General features: G+C 40.1%; 1 protein-coding gene across 5 annotated transcripts in view; it reads left to right on the top strand.

Annotated features, from left to right (window-relative positions):
* Hs6st2 (heparan sulfate 6-O-sulfotransferase 2) overlaps nt 1–23,704 on the top strand; it is a 295,764-nt gene that overhangs the window by 214,520 nt on the left and 57,540 nt on the right. For 2 of the 5 annotated variants that reach the window (XM_087599437.1, NM_001191726.1), the window contains exon 3: nt 3,723–3,755. The exons of the other annotated variants lie outside the window; for them this stretch is intronic. In XM_087599437.1, the coding sequence (XP_087455563.1) occupies nt 3,723–3,755 (33 nt within the window). The remainder of the gene's footprint in view (nt 1–3,722; nt 3,756–23,704) is intronic. 5 annotated transcript variants of the gene reach the window in all.

Here is a 23,704-nt window from a genome sequence, read left to right as displayed (position 1 = left end):
TGCAGGAATGCTGGTCTCTCTGAACTACCAGGTTGTATTGAGAAAAAGACTAGATTAACACAGTTCCAAAATGGAATGTAGAGAGATGTTAGGCTTGGAAATGGGGTGCTTTAAAGACCAGCTTGTTGAACTATTTCATCTCCAGAAAGACAGTGGAAAAGATTATTGCCCAAGATTAAGTGAGTCATTGGGGAAATTGGAGCCAGAAACTTGGAATCCTGATTCCTGGGCAAGATCTATATTTTTATTCAATTTTGGTTTTCTTAAGGTCTTGATTTGGGTCTTAATATCAAAGTGAATTACTCTATTTTTTTCTGAAGCCCCAAGCACCAACCCTAGTAATGTAAATACCAAAGGTAGGTGCCATAGTCTGAGGCTCCTGGTTCACAGGAAGTGCTATCTGAAGTCATTTTCCTCAGTGATATAGGCCCTTCTATGTGTCCAGTGAAATAGCCTCCATCATTCATTGCTGTGCAATCTACCCTAATTAAACTGAGTGTATCACAACAAATGACCATAGAGTAAAAATTATCATAACTTGGTCAAAGGGGTGCAACAGGAGGGGGAAGAATCTAATAAAAGTGCATTGTATATATGTATGAGACTGTTGCAAAGAAAAGGTGAATTCCTCTTTAGAATTTCAAAATCTCAAGCACTCCCACCTTCTGGCATTCCAGTGATGTGTGCATTGCCTGAAGTTCTATCTTTTGCTTTCACTACTAACTTTTAGACATTTTTAGATAGCTGCTGACTTTTTCGGGTTGATCCCATCTTCTAGATCTTAGCACTGCATTTATCCAGGTCCTAGACTGGATAAGCAGGATTCCTTTGTCTTTCCAGGTCTGCTGTTTTCCCAGAATGGGGCTTGCTGAGGACTAATGAGTTTAATCTCAGCATGTCACCTGGGCCACTGCTTAGAGAAAACAATAACTGCCAATGAGAAAAGCTCTATTAAGATGTGGAACTGACCTATTTACTTCTTTTCATAGTTTTTTAAATTCACATTACATCCCAATTGTAGCCCCTTCTCTCCCCTCCCAGTCCCACCCTTACAAATCCCTCTTCCTCCTTCTCCATTCCTCAAGGAAGGGGAAGTGCCCCCTGTGAACCACTGCACCCTGGGACATCTACTTCCAGCCAGACTAAACACCTCCTCTCCCACTGAGAACTGACCTGTTATTGACAGGCCTTGTTTTCCCAACCTTTCTAAAAGCACTGGAGGGTCATGGGACACCAGGAAAGAACCCTAAGTAATGGTCTTTGGAGAGGACTTTTAAGGAAAATAGACCATACATTTATAGTGTTCCTTCTAATCAGAAAGCCGTTTCTTCTACTACAAATGTCAACTGTGATGCCATTGGGTATGTTCTCCATACCTAAAGGAAAGAATAAATAAAACCAGGGGAAATACTTTCACATATGGTATATTTCTGGAGAATGCTTATTTCAAGCAGATGGGCCCACAAAATATCTACAGAATTGCAGACTTTGCAGAAAGGAAGGATTTTGTTTGTTTGTTTGTTTTACCCACTGTTATATCCTATAGAAATTCCTGGCATATGTTGGATAATAAATGTAGTTTGAATCACTCTTCATGATTAAAGGATCTTTTTAAAGGATTTCATTTGAGAACCATTCCGAAGGGAGAGTGTGTGTAAAATAAGTTTTAAAATTGATTCATTTTCTTCTAATCAGCCTCTCTCTCTCTCTCTCTCTCTCTCTCTCTCTCTCTCTCTCTCTCTCTCTCTCTCTCATTTATATGTACCTTTCCCCCATGGCACTTACTCACCTGCAATGACCGTCCATGCTTTTGATTGATGTCCCTGTAACATCTCTGTGGCTCATCGCTGAATACTGCACCCCTGGCCATCTGGACACTCAGGTAAGGCAATGAGCTCTTTAAAATCTTCTCCGTGAAATCACTGGGAAATGGTAACAAGCAGGAGGGAAGCTTGCCTAGAAGTAAAATGTGATACTCTCAAGAGATAACAGCTCCCTGATTGAAGTTAAATTTAACCCAGCCCCAATACAGATCAATAATGGAAATATTTACATCATTTGAGGATTTCCATTAGGAGAGAATAATAAAAATTATGGGTTTAGACACTACTGTACATTTTACTTTGGAAATTCTTGGACCTAACAAAAACCAAAAACCAACACATGATATATTTTCATTTTAAAAGTGTTCCGTTATTGCTGCTTTTGTAAGGGCTTTTCATTTGTTTGTTTGTTTGTTTTTTCATCCAAAATTGTATTTACTTTTGTTTACTAGGCCAAGTGTGGTGCAAGGCTATCTTCGTTGTGTAAGGATGTTATGTCATGGGCCAGATTAGTATGCTCTAAATTTCTTCTCTGTTGTAGCTGGAGTAAAAGAGAATACATCGGACTTTGAATATCAAGTCAATTCATGGAGGTGTTTTGTTTAAAGATTTAGTGTCGGAACTTACCAGGCATATCATGTTGGTTTCTTAGAACACTTGTTTCCCCAGAAGTGTTAACAACTGAGAAGCAGGAAAGTGAGGTATAACTGCACCAAGGACTCAAGAATTTTAGAAAAAAATACTGTTCCCCAAGTGATGATGTGAGCTACTGGCTATGCTATTAAGATAGTCTTAACTCACCCTAGAAGCCTGAACATATTGTTGATGTAATGAGGCACTTCTCCCATAACAACGTACAGGTCCTTATAACTTTTTGTATGCACGAGGAAGTGTACAAATTTGTGGTGCCCCTTGTTGTGGTGTAGTTAAAATGAGAAATCTAACTCAGTCTCCAACTGACCTGGCACAACTTCAGAGACAGAAGCTACTCAGATGAGAAGTTAACTAAGATGGCCCAGTTGTCAAGGAGCTTGAGATCAAGCCTAAGAGGCTGAGTTCAATCCTGTAATCCTACGTGGTAGAAGGAGAGGACCAACTTTGCAAATTGTCCTCTGACTGTTTTACACATGTCATGGCACATACACACACACACACACACACACACACACACACACCCCAGCACACACACACATGCACGCACACACATACCCACCTAAACATTCAGATAAAAGGAAAGAAAACCTAAAAGAAATTCACACTGAAGAGTTACTGTATTATGAGGAAGATCTAAGCAAGTTTTATAAATGGAGAGATATACTGTTTACTTTGATGGATAGCTTGTGTTTGGGTGGTAGACACTACAGTAAGGGGTTATTTATCACTGTGTGTGCACGCGCGAGTGCATGTGCATACACACAAATGCTCTGAATTTTCATCTTATTGAAGAGTGCGAGCAAAGGCTAAAAGTTCTTTTCATTTCTTTTATATGTGTTCATACATTCCAAATGATGTGAAAAATCTCTCCTAAGTTCTTTCATTGAAGAATTTCCATTTCATCCATGCTCCAGGGTTAGGTTTGGTCTGGGTTTGGGTTTCTTGGCTTTTCTCTTTGCTTAGTTTGCTACTGCCCCTTGAGAAACAGAATGGAGTTAATCTGAGTGATAGACACATCATTCCCTACCCACAGCAATCCAGAGGTTGGTTCTCCATGCTGCCCTTCTCCTTTTAACCTTGTGATTTGGAATGTCCCCACTTAGTGCAGGTGAACTAATAGGGAACAAAATGGGAAAGCCACAGATGAATTATTTCCTTTCAGTTTGGGAAACTGTAAAAATACGATAACTTGATAAACTTTCTGTTGGCAAGCTCTTGCTACTGGTTTTACTGTTCCTTTAACAGGTGGAGGATTTTTCAGATTCTAGATGCAGCAAGGTAAGCAACAATGTATTTCTAGTTTAACAAATCCCAAGGAAGCAAAAAGAAAACAAAGAAAAGTAGCCTCTGTAATAACCAGCCAGTTTAATTTCCATACAAACTAGTAGTTTTTTCTCATAGATACTCAACTTGAGTTGAAAGTAGCATGTAGTCTCAGTCTAAGGGCAGAACTAATCTGGAAGTGAGATGAAGGTTTAGCTTTGAACTCCAGAGAGTTAGCTGAAATCGGATGACAGAGTAGATTGTATAGGGAAGAGGATCTGAACCACCAACAAAGTCTCTCAGTGCTGCAGGAGTGCTGCCTGCTCCTAGGGTGATGGTGGTATTCAGAACAATTGCACCAGCATTTCCTTAACAGGAAATTAGGTATGTGGCCATGTCTTTTTTTTAAGTGTGCAAATACGTGGACGTGCAAGGTAGAGTGACCCCATTGGCAGTAGGCCTTTGTCACATGCATGATGCTGGAGCACAAATTTAGCCAAACATAAGAAAGTTGCATTCTTAGAAAGAAAGAAAGAAAGAAAGAAAGAGAGAGAGAGAGAGAGAGAGAGAGAGAGAGAGAGAGAGAGGAAGGAAGGAAGGAAGGAAGGAAGGAAGGAAGGAAGGAAGGAAGAAAGTTGCATTCTATGTGGAAAAGTGAACATTGAAAATGCTCCGAGAAAGCACCCACTGTTGCCATGGGTTGTATCACATTGTCACCAGTGCTGACGAGGCTAATGAGACTTTTTTTTAAAATAGCATGCTCTATTTCTATGACACATTTTCTTCTAAAATTGTGTTGTTCACCAGTTTTGTATTTGACTTATTATGTGGTTTGTTTTTTTTTTTTTTTGGTCCAGAAATATTTACCAATGCTTCTGTTTTCTCTTCCTATGCGTCTATGCCTCTCCCTCACCAAATAAATCAGAGAATAGAAAGGTAATGAGTTTGCCATTCCTCCATGAGGTCAGGCTCTTATAAAAATAGATTAAATGGAGTCACCGTAAGATGCCCAATTTCGTTTCCAGGAGCCGAGATTCCATATTCATCCTAATACCTTTCAGACTATTTGACAACTGAGAAAAGTCACTGCTTAATGTTATAGTCCATTTGTAATTCATTAAAATACATGGTATAGACAGACACCAACACTTAGTCACACATTACTATGGGAGTATTTTTAAAAATCATAGCCTGGATACATGTCTTTGTGGCAAGAATATTACATGTTGTTACTGTCCAGAGCAGTGACTTTGAGCGTGTACCATTCCCACTATAAGCTTTGATTTACTCTGGGGTGAATAAAATTGGGTGGATGATTATTATCAGAATGGTCAATAAAAGAGATTATTTTCCCTATAGTTACTTTCACAGAAGTGTTGATAGATTTATTTCCTTTCTGCTTTAACACCGTTCTGACACACTGTTATTTTTACTATGGTGTTGCTCAGTTGGAAGCTGGAGTTGTCAGGGCAACCTTATACAGTCTTAGTGAGGAAGAAAAGGGGGTGCAGGTGGTGAGGCGGGAAAGGAACAGCTTTGGTAAATATTGATGGGGCCATTTCTGGTGGACAGAATGAATGCTTATGAAAGCTGCTTGCAGGGCTTGCATATTTTTTTAACCACTGGTAAAATAAAGCAATGATTCATTTGGTAATCCTCATTGTATATGCAGTTTCATAAATGTACAAGATTATGATTATCTCTGCCTCGTAATTAACAATTTGCCTAAGTGCTTGCTATTATTTAGCTGTCTGAATGGATTTTTGTAATCCAGAGGAAGAAGGGAACAATCAGAGCAAGCCACCCCGAATGCCTAGTATTATTGCTATACACATGCCCAATTAGCAACGATCCTAATTGCTTTAGACCAGAACCTCATTTGGTTTTCTATAGACAGCAAAACATTAATTGCTCAAGTTTTTGTCAGTCATTCCCTTGCACTCTGTCTCTCATTTTTTCCTGATAGCCGATTGGATCTTCTAAGATCATTGTTGGGTCATAGGCAAATTAGGTGGTTGGCTTTCTATTTTAAGGAATAATAGGCCGACATGCCAACCAGTTCTACTGGAAACTCCTTATCTTTGACATTATTGGCTCTAAGTCTGCATGTAAGAATTGTCAAAAGTCAAGGCTAGAAGAGGCCTTTTAAGAGCATGTTACCCAATTCTCTTCAGTTAACTGAAAGCTTTTGATTATTACTAATTTGGATCTTAAAAAAACCACCTAATCAATGATGCCACACTTTAAAAACAAGTCAAGCCATTGGAAATTATTTTAGCAAGTACATTTGAATGATAGCAAGTTGTTTTCTAGCCATATAGATTTTAGGGTACTTTTTAAAATAAGAAACCAAAATAGAATTATTTGAACATGTCCTCACACGGTTTTACTAAATGAAGCCTGAAAGTTGATGGCACATGTGTGAAAGGAAATGTTCAATGTCAAGAACTTGATAGATACTAAGAGACACTTTAGTATCAGCATTGGCTCCCTTCTCCTCAAGCATGACTATGTAACATGAGTGTAGACATGATAACCTCTGTGGCTGACAACAGGGACTTTGAGCTTCAGACAGAACTCTGGTCCCATCCTAGCACTACCAGTCTGTGTAACCTTGGGTAATTTGTTCAACCTTTGTTGGCTCTGGTTTTCTCAGATGCAAAAGTGTAGCAACTTTTTAGCATTCTCACAGGAGTGAAAGTGGAGCCATGCTAAGGAATACCATGCATTGGTTCCAGCACTCGGGACAGAATGTAGGACAGTGGTTAACTTCATTGTCTGGGATAGTCAGCACCAATCTCATTCTTTACTAATGTTTAGTCTTCTGGTGCTTTAAGATCCTCACTGGTGTATCTTGCATACGTTCAGGTATGTCTGGTCACACACAACCCACAAGAAGCACACTGGGAAGGCTACTTTTTTCAAAAGTCACTTGTGATCACGACATTTGTCATGATCTAATGGCTACTTCTTGGCTTCAGTCTTCTGGACATCTGAAGACTCTGGCACTTGACCATATCATCTTTTGCTTAAGTGCTCACTATTTATCTTAGTGTTTTCACAACATTCACTAGGTTGTCTTTGTTAAGATCTCTAGTACACACACACACACACCCGCGCGCGCGCGCACACACACACACACACTATACACTAGTGCATGGGCGTAAGCATCTACATGTTCCCCTTTAAATGGAGCAGCTCCTGAGTTCTTGCCATTGATCTGCATCTTCTCTCTTGCTCTCTTGGCTCCCTGGATAATTTCCTTGCTTCACATAGTTTCACCTTTAACCCCTACACTAATGATTCCCAAACTGACCTCACCGATCCTGAATTCACCCTGGAGCTCTGAGCTAACTCCAATTTCCAAATGCCTGCTGAGAATCTCCAGGGCAGGATATCCTAGGAGGTTGAAAGTGTAGTCTGGCTTTTGTCATCCCCTTAGGACAACAGATGGAAGCTTCAGAAGTATTAGGAATTGAAAACAAGGAGCAAAGGTGCGATATTAACCTAAGCAGAAGTAGAAGAAGTTAGCAAAGTGACACAAACTGGGCTTTCAGGTTTCATGATGGGAGAACTGAGTCTCTGGGTTTTTTGAACTGGAGATGTCAGTACCAATTGGATCTTTGAAAGCTGTGTACTTTCTAGGGGGAAAAAAGAACAGCTTTCTTGATATAAATTGAGTTCATTTTTAAGGTGCTGGATGATTGGCGTGTTTGGAGGGAATGTTAATTAAAATCATCTTTCTTGGGAAACAAATGGTTATTATTTCAGTGATTTGTCAAAAGGAAGAGTGACCATATGGGAATTTGGAGAGTACTTCTGTGCAGAGGCATAGTCCTATGCTGGGTCGGGGGTGTCTGAGATATCGTGACTATTATTGTTATGAGGCAAGGTCTTAAATTGTAGTCCACACTGGCCTAAAACACTCACTTAGGTAGCCTCAAGCCAATCTAGAATTTGCAGCAATCTCTGTGGCTTAGGCTCTTGAGTTCTGGGATTGTAGGCATGAAGTATTATGACAAGCTGAAAACAATTCTTTCAAGGACTATGAAGAAATTCTTTCATTCATTCTGTAAACATATACTAAATATGCCAGGATCTCTGTGGGGAAATGAGGTTGTGGAGACTGTAAAGTCTCTGCCTGTAGACTCCTTAGCCATTTTCCTCCAGTTATTGCAGATACATTGAGACTAAAACTTTGTTGACAGTCTTAATGATGAGAGGAACTTAAGGGAAATAAGATAGATCCAGTGTGGGGAAAGGATGTGCATAAATTCGAATTACAATTGATTGTTTCCTTTAAATTTAGTAAATATTGAGCTGCTTTGGGGCTTTACATTCCAAGTGGACTCATCAGGGTTTCAGGCCAGATGAATGATTATGTCTAACCTTAAATTTTAATTGGAGCAAAGGGATAGACAAATCTTGGCTAATGTGTATTCCTTCGTTTGGAGACCAGGTTATAAACAAACTCCTCTCATGGAAACCTTGGTCTCAGCACTAATATCCTTAGCAAAGAACGGTATCTCTCTTTTTAGAAGAATGGCTCTACTCTCCAGCCCCAGGGCACTTCCTGTCTTATGGTACATGAAGAGCAGCTTAGCTGCTAAATACATTGAGATCCTTGACCTCAAGGTTGCACCTTATTTTCTTTTAGAGTTCTGGAATGGCTATTGGGTTTGCAGGTCTCATTTCTAATGTTCTTGTCCTCGCTGTTCATGCCAATGTCTGTTGCATGTCCTTTCTCAGATCCCAGCGTCTGGTCCCTGATTGAACTATTACTGCTTAGGGATGTCCCGGATATCCCAGAGCTCCTGCCTGTCCCTCACTCCACCATGATCTCCAGTTACTACATTCCATAGAGACTCTCATATTAACACTATGCACACTAGTCCTCTCACTTCCTGTGCCTTGAAGGATTTAGAAACATTGATGATTTAGAGACAGTGTCTTATTCTCTCTGAATTTAGCCCGTAAAATCATTTTCCTCACACATCTGACGGATCCAACCTAACTTATTATAACTTTTTCGGATTTGTTCACTCAATGCATATGCATCAAGCACTTCACATGGTCTGAGATAAACAAGCTTACTCTGTGTCCCTCTGCTTCTTAAGGAATACGTATACACATGGGGTAGGTGTTAGAGGCAATTAAGGCTGAAGTAGAGAAACACGATAGTCCTAGAGAGTGGCCAATGCCATGAAGGAAATTGAAATTGAATAGAGAATGATCAGATGGATGGGGAGTGATGAGGGAGTTTAAATTTGCTCTTTGCTTTTGTTGTGTTTTGTGGACTTTACACTTTGGATCCTTTCATTTCCTCTGCCTCATACTTTCCTGGCTTCAATAGCAAATCTCATTTCCTGTTTCTGCCCACTCTATCATTAGCAGCAAAGCACATCCCTTTAGTTTTCAAGCATAGCACAGTATTGTCCTTTGTCACATGTCAGTTCCACATGTCCCTTGTTCTTTTCATCATTAGAATTTTATCATATCCCTCCGTTGCCTATTATATTATATGGATTGTCCTTCTAGTCTCTTAGGGTACTTTTTCTGATCATTTGAATATTTTTGGGATTCAAGCCATAGAATGTGTTAAAAGAAAGACATAAGCATTTGATTTTGCCTGTTTGTGTTTGTATCAGCTTCTTGTTATGTAGTTCAGGCTGCGTTCTTGAACTTGAGGATACTTCTCCTTTCATTTCCCAAAGACTGAGATTGCAAAGATATGCTGACATGCCTAGCCTTGGCTTTGCCTATTTCTGTAGTGGGAAGAACTCCAGTTGGGAACTGGAAAACCTGAAGTCTGCTTCTTCCTCCCAGCTCATTCGTCAGTAATGCCAATGTTCAAAGCACATGACTCCAAGGGGTCTTTATAGCTCTAATTACAATTAATACAATTTGTTGCTTCCAGAGATATGGGCTAAGTCTCTTTCTACCTTTCTGTTTAATTTTGTAAAGTGTATATGTAGGGACCAGTTTTCCAGTGTATCAGAACTGCTTAGATTAAACATACATTTTTCTGGCAAAAGCCAGCTTTACAATTCTCGTAAATGTCACAGGACGTTAAAGCACTGCTTCTGGTTCTAACCTCTGCCAGCTAGGGTGACAGTTCAGCACCACAAAGGCAGTTGTTAACTTCTTTTATATGAGTATCTGAAAATCCAGTATCTTTCCCAGCTTGTCCAATGGGGAATCTTCAGAAAGAACCAAACACTATAGAAATAAAGGACTGCATTGGAAGTGGGCTCCCATATGATATAGTATAGGTGTTGGTGACCAGCAAGTTAGGTGCCAAGAAAGACATGTTAATCTTAGAAGACCTCTCAGTATTCATTCAGCAGCCTTCATGTCGATGGTCTCAGCACTCAATCCAATTCTAGTTAGGTCCTGAGGTGAGAATTAAAAAGCTCGCCTTCTGACTTCCCTGAAGTCTAACGACAGTAACTTATCATTGTACATGCAATTAATTACATGCTGGAAAGGAATCCAGCTCAAGTGAATCCCGCCTTGTAACTTGACATGTAGTTAACTATATCTGCTTCTTGTGCCTGCTCGTTTGATTGCTTGTGATGTGTGTGTGTGTGTGTGTGTTACATAGTAGATATTTTGCATATATAACTGGAGAAGATAAACTCACAGAAATTATTACATAATTTTTGTTCCCTCTCTAGATTTGAAGTATTGATTTATAAATAGCTCTTATCCGTAACCATAAAATTGTACCTAACCCCCTACGCCCCCCAAGAAGGTGGCACCATGGGCCTCCTGTCTTATCTGTTCCATTGGCTCACTGCCCACTGGGTCCTACTGTTCTCTACACATTCCAGGCTTGCATTATCAACCAGACACTAACGTTGTAAGGGGATTTCTTCAAGGCCTTGTGTGGTTTGAAGCCCTCTTTGACTCTTCTAGTTCAGATGCTATGGATGCTAGATGCCATTTATAAAGGGCAGTCCATGGCACGTTGTTCTTTCTTCTTGGGGCTTCTGTAATCTCCAATCTGATAGCTGCTGCCCACAAGGCACAGGTTACCTTCTCTTTTCTGGAAGATCTTATTCATTTGCCATGAGACCTAAAAGATTGTTCTACATATGGAGCTGTGGAATATTGCTCATATTAAACTGACATAAATGTGTCTTTAACATGGACTTTCGTGGATGTTTTGATATAAAAATGAAGAGGGATATGAGTCTAAATAAGAAGATTATGCATATTCTTTCTCCCATTTCTTCATATGAATTGATTTGACAGTGTACTCGATACTGCATGGAAAGGAATAAAAAGTAGAGGGAAACATGAACATTGTAGATTTCTCTAGGCAGAAGCCATTTTCCGACTCAAATGTCTTTTAAACAATAACCTGCTTTTGAATATGTGTAGGAGAATGGAGTCCTGGTGATGTATTTTTGATTTGATCACCTCCTAGAAATAATGTGAATTAGCTTCTAGTTGAATAAACATAGAAAGCTCGAGAAATTCACAACGGATGAAATAAACAGAGTCAGAAATAATTACGTATAATTGTAAAGATGCTGGGATCTTATATGAAATGAAATAGAGTCAGAGGATTTGAGGAGTTTAAAGCTTTCTGAAAACCTGCAAGATGTATTACTGAAGAGCTATGTAATTCAGTACTCCCACTCAGAGAATGCCATGCATGCAAAGCCATGCACCAGGGGAGTTAAGCCTCATTTACTCATTTCTATATGAGTGGCTTCAGTGTCTCCTTTACAGTGCTCATAAAATATTTGTAAGTAAAATAATACTCCTGGAGCTGATTTTAAATTCAGCCCATGTAAACTATGGCTTACTTTGAATACCTGAATTGCATTTGTAATTGAAGTGCACAATGAAAGCAGAATGACTCAGGGATGGTCCTGTTTCTCAGCTTTAAGACTGAAGAGAAACAGATGACAGCTTTTGATAGATGTGGGGAAACCAAGCAGGGCTTCACAACTCGGTGATTACCCAATAGTATGGCTGTGGATTATGTATTTTTAGTGCCAAACACACTAGACAAACTAGTTGATATGCTCCTCCATATTTTTTAAGATTTCTTCTCCTCCTCTTCATCCTCCTTCCTCTTCCTCCTCCTCTTCCTCCTCTTTCTACTCTTCCCCTTTCTCCTCCTCCTTCATCTTCTTTTCCTCCATCTCTGTGTCTGTATGTGTTTCTCTGTCTGTCTCTGTCTCTGTCTCTGTCTGTCTCTGTCTCTGTCTCTCTCTCCTCTCTCTCTCTCTCTCTCTCTCTCTCTCTCTCTCTCTCTCTCACACACACACACACACACACACACACACACACACACACACACACACACACCATATGGATGCAAGTATCTGCAGTGGCCAGAAGGGGCAGTGTTGGATTCTCTGGAGCTGGAGTTACAGGCAGTTGTGAGCCAGATGGCTTGGGTGCTAGAAATTGAATTCCCACCACTGTACTCTTATAGGCTGATCTACCTCTCCAGTCCCTACTTCCATATTTTAAACTCAGTAAAATGAGTCAAGCAGTATTGTTCCTTGGTAATTTTGTAGACATCCATAACTGCCAACAACACTATCTCCATTCCTCTCCATCTTTCTGCTTCTGGCTGTCCCCTGTCATTATTAACAAATGCATGTTAAATACAATGTTGCTATGTAAAACCAACATAGAGATGTTTTAAACTATGTGGTACAGCTGGTAACACATAAAATTTGATTACAACAGCTTTGAATTTAGTCCTTTTTATTTCACCATGTACAATAAAGTAAAGTTTCACTTATGCTGTTTTATATCAAGTAAATGTAAATGTTAGTGTAGTACTTTGAAGAAGTTTTGAGGAAGACACTGTTATAAGCAAGGATAATGAGTAGAGGTGAAGGGTAGGCGAACCCCAAGTCTACTGACTTTTCTTTCTTGGCTAATGTAAACGGTCTCTACCAACTTCTTCTATATCCATTTGTAATTACAAGACTTTTAGTGGGCACTGAACAGAGAATTAAGGTAGCCTTGTCTTCTGGGACCTTATAATCTAATGCAGATAGCACGTGGAAAGAATATGTATCACAGCTGATACTCTCATTTCCCATCTCATATAAATCCAACAAAACCAGGAAGTAGTAGTGAGTCCTGTTCTACAGAAATGGCAAAACCTTCTTCAGTGTTCTCTTGCTCTTTGGTGATTCTTCAAGTTGACTATAATAAGCAGTGTATTATGGTGCTGCTTTAGAAAATGAGGTTGAGAAAGTAAGCAATATCCTTCCCCCTTTCTTCCTCTCTTTCTCACTGTCAACAAGTCACATTGGAAGTTATAGTTGAAATTAAAATTGGATTTGTGATTTGCCATGGGGAAATATGTGCAGCATTTCAAATACTCTAAAGGTTGGGGTCAACCAGGGAGTAGATGAGGTATCATAAAAATTAAATTAAGAAACTACCCCTGAGATATTTTGTAGTAATCCCAGAAGAGAATGCAACATCTGTGGAGTTATAAAGGTGACATTTTTAGCAAAAAGAGATTTTAGCAAAACATGACCAAGGCTTGAAGGTGAGGCAATGCAGTAAAATAATGAGGGTCTTCTCAGTTTTCCTATGTTATAAGGATGTGATCACTTTTGAGCGGTCTACTGTACCATACTAAGAGGTATATACATGAGAACAGCTATAGAAATGAAGATAAAGGGAGGTAGACAGAAAGACCAACAGGCCACAACAAATCATAGTCAAAAGGCAAGAACTGATAACTAGCCAACCTAGACTATAGTTCAAGACTTGTCCTTAAGTTCAGAGAGGTTTGTGAGGTCACTTTTCTCCGAGCCTCAGTTTATCCATCTACAAAATGGGACGTGCTAGAAAAATGACAGCAGAATTCACAGATCCTCTAGTCCTTATTTTGCCTATTACATAAAAAGAATGAGTAGGGAGAAAATATACACAGGCAGTTTTGCAGACAGAGACTGTATATGTGCACAGGCTAGTTTGATTAAAAAATAGAACAAGATTAAAACCATGCTGTACCAAGTGAATCTGAAAGTGTTCCAACTAAAACCACAAAACTTGTCTTCACTTTTGGTGTTGCCATAGTGAACTGAGTACTTGGCTGCTTTACCACCTTAGTTCCTAGGGGACACTGATGAGGCCTTCCAGCTGACTTGGTTACCTCTCCTTCCATCACTGGCTCAGAAGCATGGGCGAGTGAAAGTCTACAAATAATCTTTCATGGCCAAGTGGGAGAAAGAAGAAGTCATTTGTCAAACTTAGTACATATGATAATTACTCTGTGTTCTGTCCTGCCCACAGTAGAACTCTCTTTTTAAGGGGAGGACCTAAAGAACCTGCTCTTTGAACACTTCAGGGTGTAGGAAAGCCAAGGAGCCTTACGTTTATTCTCATGCAGTTTCTGTCTAGATAGCCACCTTTAAGGTTCTACAGATAATTTAAAGCAGACTGTGTTTCCAAGCTTTCATAATTAGTTTAGCACTTTTAAACTCGTGTGAATCTCATTTACAGAGTCACAGAGCTGATAGAATAATTAGTGCAAGCTAATGTTCCAGCCAGAGCATCACTTCAGTAAGAACGTAACTATATAGTCAGCAAGTGAGGCAAAGGGTGAGGCTTTCCCCATCAGTTCTCGTATCTGCTTTCTTTTGCCTTAAGTTGTCCTTGCAAGAAGTAAAATACTGCGATTCTCTTGCTCTGATTGCTATGGTTGATCATATCTCACCCAAATAATATATCATGAATACCCATTTCTCTTGAACTGATAATAGGTCTACCTTTACAAGAAGAGGTTAGGCATTGGTCTCTCAAGAAACTGATATGGTGTCTGTGGTACCATTATGCATATATCCAGATTTTCACATTTCAGTGCTAGCTGGTATAGCATTTAAAGACTAATCCCACTGAAAATAACCTCCACTGAAAGGTCATTGCTGTAACAGAATCTGCATTATGTCCATTACTATACTACTTCCTTCTATGGAGCCCGTGCTTTTGATGATCAAGGCCAGAATGAGCATGGTATAGAAAGAAGAGAACGAGAACGTGAAGTTTGGTTGAGATATATGCAGCCTTCTTGTCAACATTTGAAGATGCTTACAGTCAAGGGATCAGTCATAGAGGTTGTGGAAAGGTGGTAGTGTTTGTTTCCATGTGCGTCTCTAGGCTCCCCTCTCCTTTGAGCTCTCCAGATTGCTATTAACCAACATCACATTCCTCAGTTCCACTGGCAAGTTTCCATGGTATCTCAGACTTTTCATTAGAACTTGGATGGCTTTAGGTATTTCCCACCTTAGCAAATGACAACTGTGACCTTGTAGCTGCTCAAGTGGCAATATTCAATACCTTTCATGCTGGTTCTCTTAGGTCACATAGCCATTAGCACATTCAATCTACTCTGCCTTTCATATGTTAGGAATCTGCCTGCCTCTTGTCAACCCTATGGGTTTTAATTTCTTAGATAGGTTTCTTTAAATCTACTAGATAGTTTTTCTGATCTGCAAATTGGCTAAGTATATTCCTTTTTTTTTTTTCATTTTTACAGAGTCTTGTATAATCCAGACAGGCTTTAGACCTATGGCATGCTAGGTCCTGGGATTATGAATGTGAGTCACAGCTTCCTCAAAGTATTTTACCTACTCACACTTCAGTGCTGATACTTTAAAAGTGTCAGCTCGCAACAATTATTTATGTATAATATTGTATAGTCTAACCCCTGTTCCCTCTCTTTCCTCTGACTTCTAATTTTATTGCCCAGCCCCATGCCCCTGTCTCTGTAATCACACCTGCGTCCTCACTTTTTCTGTTTTTATGCAGCATTATAATTATTTTATAGTTTCATGCAATCTATTTTAAACACTCACACTCCTAACTCCTCCCATAAACACCCTCTCTATCCTACCCTCTTTACTAATATAACTTTGAGCTTTCTCCCCTCCATTAAGCCTAGTGAGTTAGCCAAATACTCCGGGCCATGGGCTTACCCCAATGATTACTACATGTGAGCTACCCTTGACCCTGTGATGATCCTATGACGATATACTATGGGTCATCCCATTGAAGAAAACTGACTTTGCCTATCCCAGCAACAAACAGAAGCAAATGATTCCTTGGCTTGGAGTGGCGCTCACTTCTACTCGGTGCTGGGATTCAGTTTGGCTTGAGTTTGTGCAACTGTTATTCATGCTGTCATAGTAGCTGTCAGTTCATATGTATATCGTGCACATTGTACCAGGGAAACACTTTTCTCGTAGTCATCTACCACCTCTGGCTCTTCCAATCTCTCCTCTTCCACATAGAAGAGTCTCCAGGGCAGGAGTGTGTGATAGAAATCCCAGTTTGTGCTGAATGAGTTCTCCCAAGTCTCCTAGTGTCTGCATGCTGACAATTGTGCATCTCCGTGTTAATTGTTGTCTGCTTCCTTGCTTTTTCTCAAAGTACCAGGACTACTGCTACACCGTGGGGCTTCACTCCATCCTCTCTCTTCCTAGAAACCTCTTGGTCTAATAACTAATTTATTCTTCAATAAATGTCCTATTCTGCTCATAACCACACTATTTTTTAAAATAGCATTCATTGGACCTGGACAGTAGTAGGAAGTCACTGATAACCTTTAAGAGAGACGTTGCAGTCAGGTGGCACAAGAGGCTGCAGGGTTTTGTTGTTGTTTTGGTTTGGTTTTTAGTTGTCCATATCCCTTACTGGACTGTGCTTCTTGTGTCTGGTACTGATGCCTCATTCACATTGTGTCATCCCTGCCTGTGCCTGGCACTCAGACAGTCACTATTTATATGATGAGAAAAAGTATCTTAGTGTTAAACATCTGATTACATCAAATCCATTGTAGTTGATGTCTCAGTGTTTCTCAGAGGATCTTTGCCTTCTTTCCAGACTCATTCCTTGAGTCTGCCGTATGTCACAGTGTTAAACCAGCAGTCTGGACGTGTGTACTATGTGTAGGTTAGAAGGCGAAGCTGAAACCATTTTTTTTCTATTAGGATGATAGGAAGCTTCAGAGTGTCTGCTGGTCTATTAAGTGCTCCATTTTTTCTTTTAAAATTCCCCACTTTACACACTGGAAGTGTTATTTAAATTCACAAAGCTATCTTTGACATCACACAAAACTCCTCATGACTTTAGGGTGAGATATTTGAACAGGTGCTTTGGAGGGTTAACACTCACTAGGAAAGACACAAATAATGTGAGGTCCCCAGCAATTTCATTGAGTTTTCCCCTCTCTTCATCTCCTCTTTTTTATTTGGCAGCATATGCAAGAATGACAGTCTATATGCTGCTTCTTTTAAGCTCTGCCTGCTGCCATCTTTCCCAAGCCACCAGCTACAGAAGAGCTTGACCTTCTTCGTACCTATCTATTCTAGAACCTATTAACCTTAGTGGTAAATCCTGATTTCCAAGAATTTTGTAAAGGTTACTTCTGCAATGTAGGCCCCTAAGCCAATTTCTGGAGTGTCTTGGCAGGACTCTCCACCCATGACCAACATGATTCTTAAAACAGCTCTGCCTATAGTAATATATTTTAAATTCTCCACTTATCGAAATTGATTTTGCTGTGTATCTTGTTATGCCAGCTATAATTGAAGATGCTTCCCACCTTCCCCAATGTTTACCATGTTTATCGTGTGGGATCTTTACCTGAGTAAAAGGAACACAGTATTACATTTTGGCGGAGTAAAGATAGCTGCTCTATGAGAAATATACAAAGTTATTCATATCCTACAAAAGAGGGATTTTTCTGTACTATGAACGTTACATATGTATACGTATATACTTAAGTAGTATGCCAATCAGACTCACTCTACGAATTTGCTACATACTTATTGAGCTGGGCATTATGGAAGAGGGGCACATGTGAAGGTGAAACATGATCCACAAACCTTCAAAAAAGACCCCAGCGTTCCCAGGGGAAGGAATATAGAGATAACAGAGTGTAGGTGGGTATTATGCTTTTAATGTGATAAAATCCATTCTGAACGAAGTGGAGCCAATTGGAAGAGACTGGTAGATGTTGCCTAGGGCTGTAAAGAAGACGAGCAACAGAAAAGGCAACCGCAGGCTTTCAAAGAAAAGTGACAAGAAGAAGTACGGAAGAGCTCAGAAAACTGATGGCACGGTACTTCGAGCTACAGAACATGGAGGACCACATATGTAGACCTAATTTAGAAGACAATAGTGAGCAATCTTATCATGAGGAAACAGAGATAAGCATCCGGTTTTGTTATCAGAGATGGAAGATAATCCTGGCTCAGTTGGTGATCACAGAAGGGAAAAGGTATCTCCTTTAGTATTTATTGCCCTATTCTACTCATAACCAACCACACTGCTCACACAAAAGAAAGAAATGTTAGTGGGACGAGCCGCAATCCCATCAGTCCTGTGGATGGCTGGTTCACTGTGTAAGGGGGGAGGTGAGGGAATGTGTGTGTTGGGGAGGGGGTGCAGTAAAAGCTCCTTGTTTCTAGGCAAAACCCCTCTGTAGGAGACTGTTTGTAATCATGCCTAAAATTATTTCATTATTGGAACCTGTGTTTGATCTGTGATTAGGAACTGGATGAAGGAATCAAGCAATCAACCACTGAAATTGTAACCATAAATTGTTCTATAAACAACCAGCTTCCCTTGTCTCCCCAACCCCAAGTAATGAACTTGAAAACAGATGCTTTTCCTGTTGTTCTTTTCTCTCATGGGTTTTAGTCAGTACTTTTGAGCCTTGCACAAGTCAGAGAGCAATTCCTGCTAGCTTCAGGGTCTCCATTTCCTTCACATCTGGATTGTGTGTGTTCTACCTTGTTAGACTAAGACAAGACACCTAGGGAGTATGAAATCATGAAAAATATATAATTTATTAAGACATGTGTCCAGTGAAAGTGAAGAGGTTTACTTTAGCTAGAGTTCATGATAGCGAATAAAGAGACAATCCTCAGAGATGCTTGCCTTTTGTATATAGTATTCTAAGTAGTTTTTTCCCCAAAGGTTTTACTAACTAGTCCAAAGGCAATCAAATGCCTCTGTCCATAGAGATATGTATTTCCCCAAGACAATGTATGGCTTATTGACTTCTTCTTGTCCAGAACAGCAACGTACTCTTTGACATACCTAGTAAATAATCAGACATTCTAAGTTAGGTCTAAAGTTCATGTTGCCAGACTGTAATGTCAACTAGGGCAGAAATGTCGCAACCACAACTTATCTTGCTCCCATTATGCTTGGGGACAACCAGATGAGACCAGCTTAAGGTATGTCCTTGTTTCTTTGGTGTTATGAGGTAGCAACTAGTAACTATTCAAAAAAATTCACTATCTTCTGTTCTTAGGATAGACATGTCAAAACATGTGGACATTATAACATGGGAGGATTCTTTTTTTTTTTTCTTTTTTTCGGAACTGGGGACGGAACCCAGGTCCTTGCGCTTGCTAGGCAAGTGCTCTACCACTGAGCTAAATCCCCAACCCACATGGGAGGATTCTTAAGGATCTGCCCCAGACCCTTTCATGTCACATAAGGGCAAGACTCACAGAAATTTATTTCTTCCTCCGTTTTTCTCTGCTAGTCAGACACATTGGCAATCCAGGTGTTTTGTCCCATCAGATAAAGACAGCTTTCCACCTTCTCCATGGGAATAACTCCAGTAAACTAATAATAACACTTTCATGTTCATAAGTACATATTCTTGCCACTCAACAAAGCACCACCATATTAACTCTACCTAATGTAAAGTGGCAGATGCCACTTTAAGAACTGGTGTAGCTGGTTTCACCATAGTATGGTTCTGAGGAACTCAAGTCTTCATGTGTGCTAGAGAAGTGTTCTAACACAGAGCTACACCCAGGCCTTTACCACAGCATCTTGAATATCCCTACCAGTGTTGCCATTAATAGTACCAGTGGCATTTTAAACGCCATCGTGCTACAGGTATACTGGAACATGGTTTTCCCCTTTGTTGAAAGAGAACTGAGGAAGCTTTTATGTTCTTTCTTATTTCCTTAAAACTGCACAAATGTATCAGAAGTGTACCTTGGTCTTTATGCAGGCTCCGCTGCAACAGCTGAAGTAGGAGCTGTCTCTGAATCTGTTGCCTGCCTGTGGATCCTGTTGCTCTGTTAGAGCTGCCTTCTCTGGCCTAGTATTACAGTGACTTAATGTACAGGGAGGGCATGGGGTGGGTGGTGTGTGGAGAATGGAGATGAGCCAGGAGGCTCCCGTCCTCATAATAGAAGAAGAGGGGGGATGGGAGGATCTGTTAGGGAGTACTAGGAGGAAATGAGGGGCTGAGCATTGGGATGCAAATAAATAAATAAATAAACTTTAAACATCTAAAAACTAAAAAAGGACATAGCAATAAAACAACACAAAAATAGTGAAACCTACCACATGTAATTTTTCCTTAATAAAACCAACCACAAGGGGAGACAACTTTGCAATAAAAATTAACATATTCTCCATATACGAATACTTCAGGATCAGATCCAGATCTAGTGTGATGAGCAGCTCTAGGAGACAAGTAAATGGAAGATTCTAGGTCAGGGATAGATGCTGATAATGGAGTTTCAGCTAGTCTCTTGGATTATAAAAACACTAAAAAGAAACTATAGTTACTGAAAGGTTGCTAGAGGAAGGAAGGCAAAAGGAAGAGGGGAAGGAAGGTACTTTCTATATGAAGAACTAACAAAAGAAAAATATCTCTACAACCCACCCTACCGAACTCAGACTTCTATGGGGAAAACTGCAGATAATTGACTATAATAACCCCAAAACTCACAAAGCATTGTTTTCTCTTTCAAAATGAGTGCCTTGAGAAACTCAAGACTTCTCACTTTTTTTTATTGGATAGTTTATGTATTTACATTTCAAATGTTATCCCCTTTCCTGGTTTCTCCACCTCCCATTTCCCCTCCCCCTACTTCTATGAGGTTGCTCCCACTCCCACCCACCCACTTGCACCTCAACACCCTGGCATTCCCCTACACTGAGGCAAACAGCCTTCACAGGACTAAGGGACTTCTCACTTCTTAAGCAGGTTGCTAATTTAGGGTTTTACATCACAGGATAACAAAGTATGGCCAAGGACCAGTGTAAGTCATAGCACAGCTCCCCCCACTGCAAGTTCTGAGGATGAAGCCCAGAGCCTCACAGTTGAGCACACTGCCACTGAGTTATAGCCTCAGCTCCATTGCTGAGTATTGTTTGCTTTTCTTATGATCTATGAGCTAAGAATAATTTGTGTATTTTCAAATGGGTAAATAAAAAACCCCGAACACTATTTCATGACACTTGAAAATTATATGGCATACAAATTTGAGTGTCTGTAAATAACATTCTGTTGGAGCCCAGCCATGCATTAATTTGCTTGGTGTCTGTGGTGTTTTTGTGCTTCAGCAGTGAAGTCCTCAAATGTGAAAACATTTCCTATCTGGCCCTTTAGACAAAATGTGTGTCAACTTTAGCTTTCATTTTGAAGTAGCTTCCTGATCTAGAAGATTTAAATGGTTTCCTCTGGAGCCCAGCTCTTAGCTATCAGGGGCATTGAGGCACGCTGACACTGTGGGTCAGTGTAACTCAATTCAGTGCCTTGCTCTTTTTAACCACCATTCTTTCCAGTAGAGTTAGAAACACAATCATAGCTCACGGTCTAATTATGAATTATATTCTACAAAGATATGTCAAGTGTTTTAGTGTTCTAAAATGTAATATTAACTTTCCCAGTAATTCTCAGTGAGATTATGGGAAAATTTTGGTATTTGCCCTTTATAACAATCTGCTCTGTGTAACTAAAAGCAATTTTGGGTCTAAAGGCTATTTGAGGGTGTGTTTTGAGTCGATTAGTTGTAGTTAAAGCCTGAATGGTTAAATCAGCAATTTGACTTAAAAATGAGCCACAGATTCTATTTTCTTAATGGTTCTGTCTCAACAGCCTTGATATTGAGTAGGTTATGGGGCAGGCTATCATCTGTACCAATTTTGAGCTAATTATTCATTGTGGTATCTCTCACCATAATGCCCTATCAATGTTGCGTTTCCCAGGGGGCATTTTTGAATAATGAAATCGAAGTTGGAATTTACATGATCGTCTAAAGCTTCTCTCTGGGCCTCCTCACTTACATAAAATGAAGGAGGGTTGGTCCTGGCCTGGGACAGAGAGCAGGAGATAAATGAAGGGAAAAAGAATCAACCTTGGGAGGTCAGGAAGGGCATAATTTTTGCATATTAGGATGTTTGAAACTGAATCTTTTCTTGTGCAGTCTAAAGACATATTTGCATTGATTAGCTGTCCCTGGAGACTATGCAATTCAGGCAGTTTTATGCTTTCTACTTCTTTACTTAGTATTTGTATCAACTGCAGCTTAGATCTGAGAGATTAGTATGAATCCTACCCCTAGTGGAGATTTAGTCTACTAGCTATAAGGTCCAAGGGCCTTTCTGTTTCAGATTTCCATCACTGCTTCTTTGAACTAGAATGCTTTAATGAATACTATACATTGTAATTTTCCCATTTGTTTCTTGTATTTTGTTTCATTAGATTTTTTATTGGATATTTTATGTATTTACATTTCAAATATTATTCCCTTTCCCCCTCCCCCTGCTTCTACAAAGATGCTCCTCTCCCACCCACACACTTTCACCTCAGCACCCTGGCATTCCCCTACACTGGAGAAACGAACCTTCACAAGACCAAGGACTTCTCCTCCTATTGATGATGGACAAGGCCATCCTCTGCTACATATGTGGCTGGAGCCATGAGTACCTCTATGTGTACTCTGATTAGTGATTAGTCCTTGGGAGCTCTGAGGGGTCTGGTTGGTTGGTGTTGTTGTTCTTCCTATGGGGTTGCAAACCCTTCAGCTCCTTCAGTTTTTTCTTTAACTTCTCTATTGGGGTCCCAGTACTAAGTCCAATGGTTATCTGCAAGCATCCTCATCTGTATCAGTAGGACTTTGGCAGAGCCTCTCAGGAGACACCCATATCTGGCCCTTGTCAGCAAGCACTTCGTGGCATCAGCAATAGTGTCTGGGTTTGGTGGCTGTATATGGGCTGAATCCCCAGGTGGGGAAATCTCTGGATGACCTTTCCTTTAGTCTCTGCTCCACTCTTTTTCTCTGTATTTCCTCCCATGAGTATTTTGTTCTCCTTTTTTTTTTTTTTCAGAACTGAGGACCGAACCCAGGGCCTTGCGCTTGCTAGGCAAGTGCTCTACCACTGAGCTAAATCCCCAACCCCTTTTGTTCTTCTAAGAAGGAATGAAGCATCCACATTTTGGTCTTCCTTCTTCTTGAGCTTCATATGGTCTCTGAATTGGATCTTTGGTATTCCAAGCTTTTGGGCTAATATCCACTTATCAGTGAGTGCATACCATGTGTGTTCTTTTGTGTCTGGGTTACCTCACTCAGGTTACTTTCTAGCCTAAGGATTTCATGTAGTCATTGTCGTTAAATATCTGAATAGTACTCCATTGTGTAGATGTACCACATTTTTTGTATCCATTCCTCTGTTGAAGGTCATCTGGCATCTTTCCTGCTTCTGGCTATTATAAATAAGGCTGCTATGAACATAGTGGAGAATATGTCCTTGTTATCTGTTGGGGCATCTTTGGGGTATATGCCCAGGAATGGTATAGCTGGGTCCTCAGACTCCAGAGAACCAAATAACCCTATTAAAAATTGAGTACAGAGCTAAACAAAGAATTCTCAGCTGAGGAATATTAAATGGCTGAGAAGCACCTAAAGAAATGTTCGATATCTTTAGTCAGCAGGGACTTGCAAATCAAAACAACCCTGAGATTCTACCTCACACAAGTCAGAATGGCTAAGATCAAAAACTCAAGTGACAACAGATTCTGGTAAGGATGTGGAGAAAGAGGAACACTCCTCCATTGTTGGTGGGATTGCAAGCTGATACAACTACTCTAGAAATTAGTCTGGCTGTTCCTCAGAAATAATTGGTAATAGTTTCTTGTATTTTGAATC

The sequence above is a fragment of the Rattus norvegicus genome, chromosome X (genome assembly GCF_021556685.1).
Source record: "Rattus norvegicus strain SHRSP/BbbUtx chromosome X, alternate assembly SHRSP_T2T, whole genome shotgun sequence".
NCBI classification, from domain to species: Eukaryota; Metazoa; Chordata; class Mammalia; order Rodentia; family Muridae; genus Rattus; species Rattus norvegicus.
The sequence above is the reverse complement of the archived record's forward strand: the minus strand, read 5'-3'. Positions and strand labels throughout refer to the sequence as shown.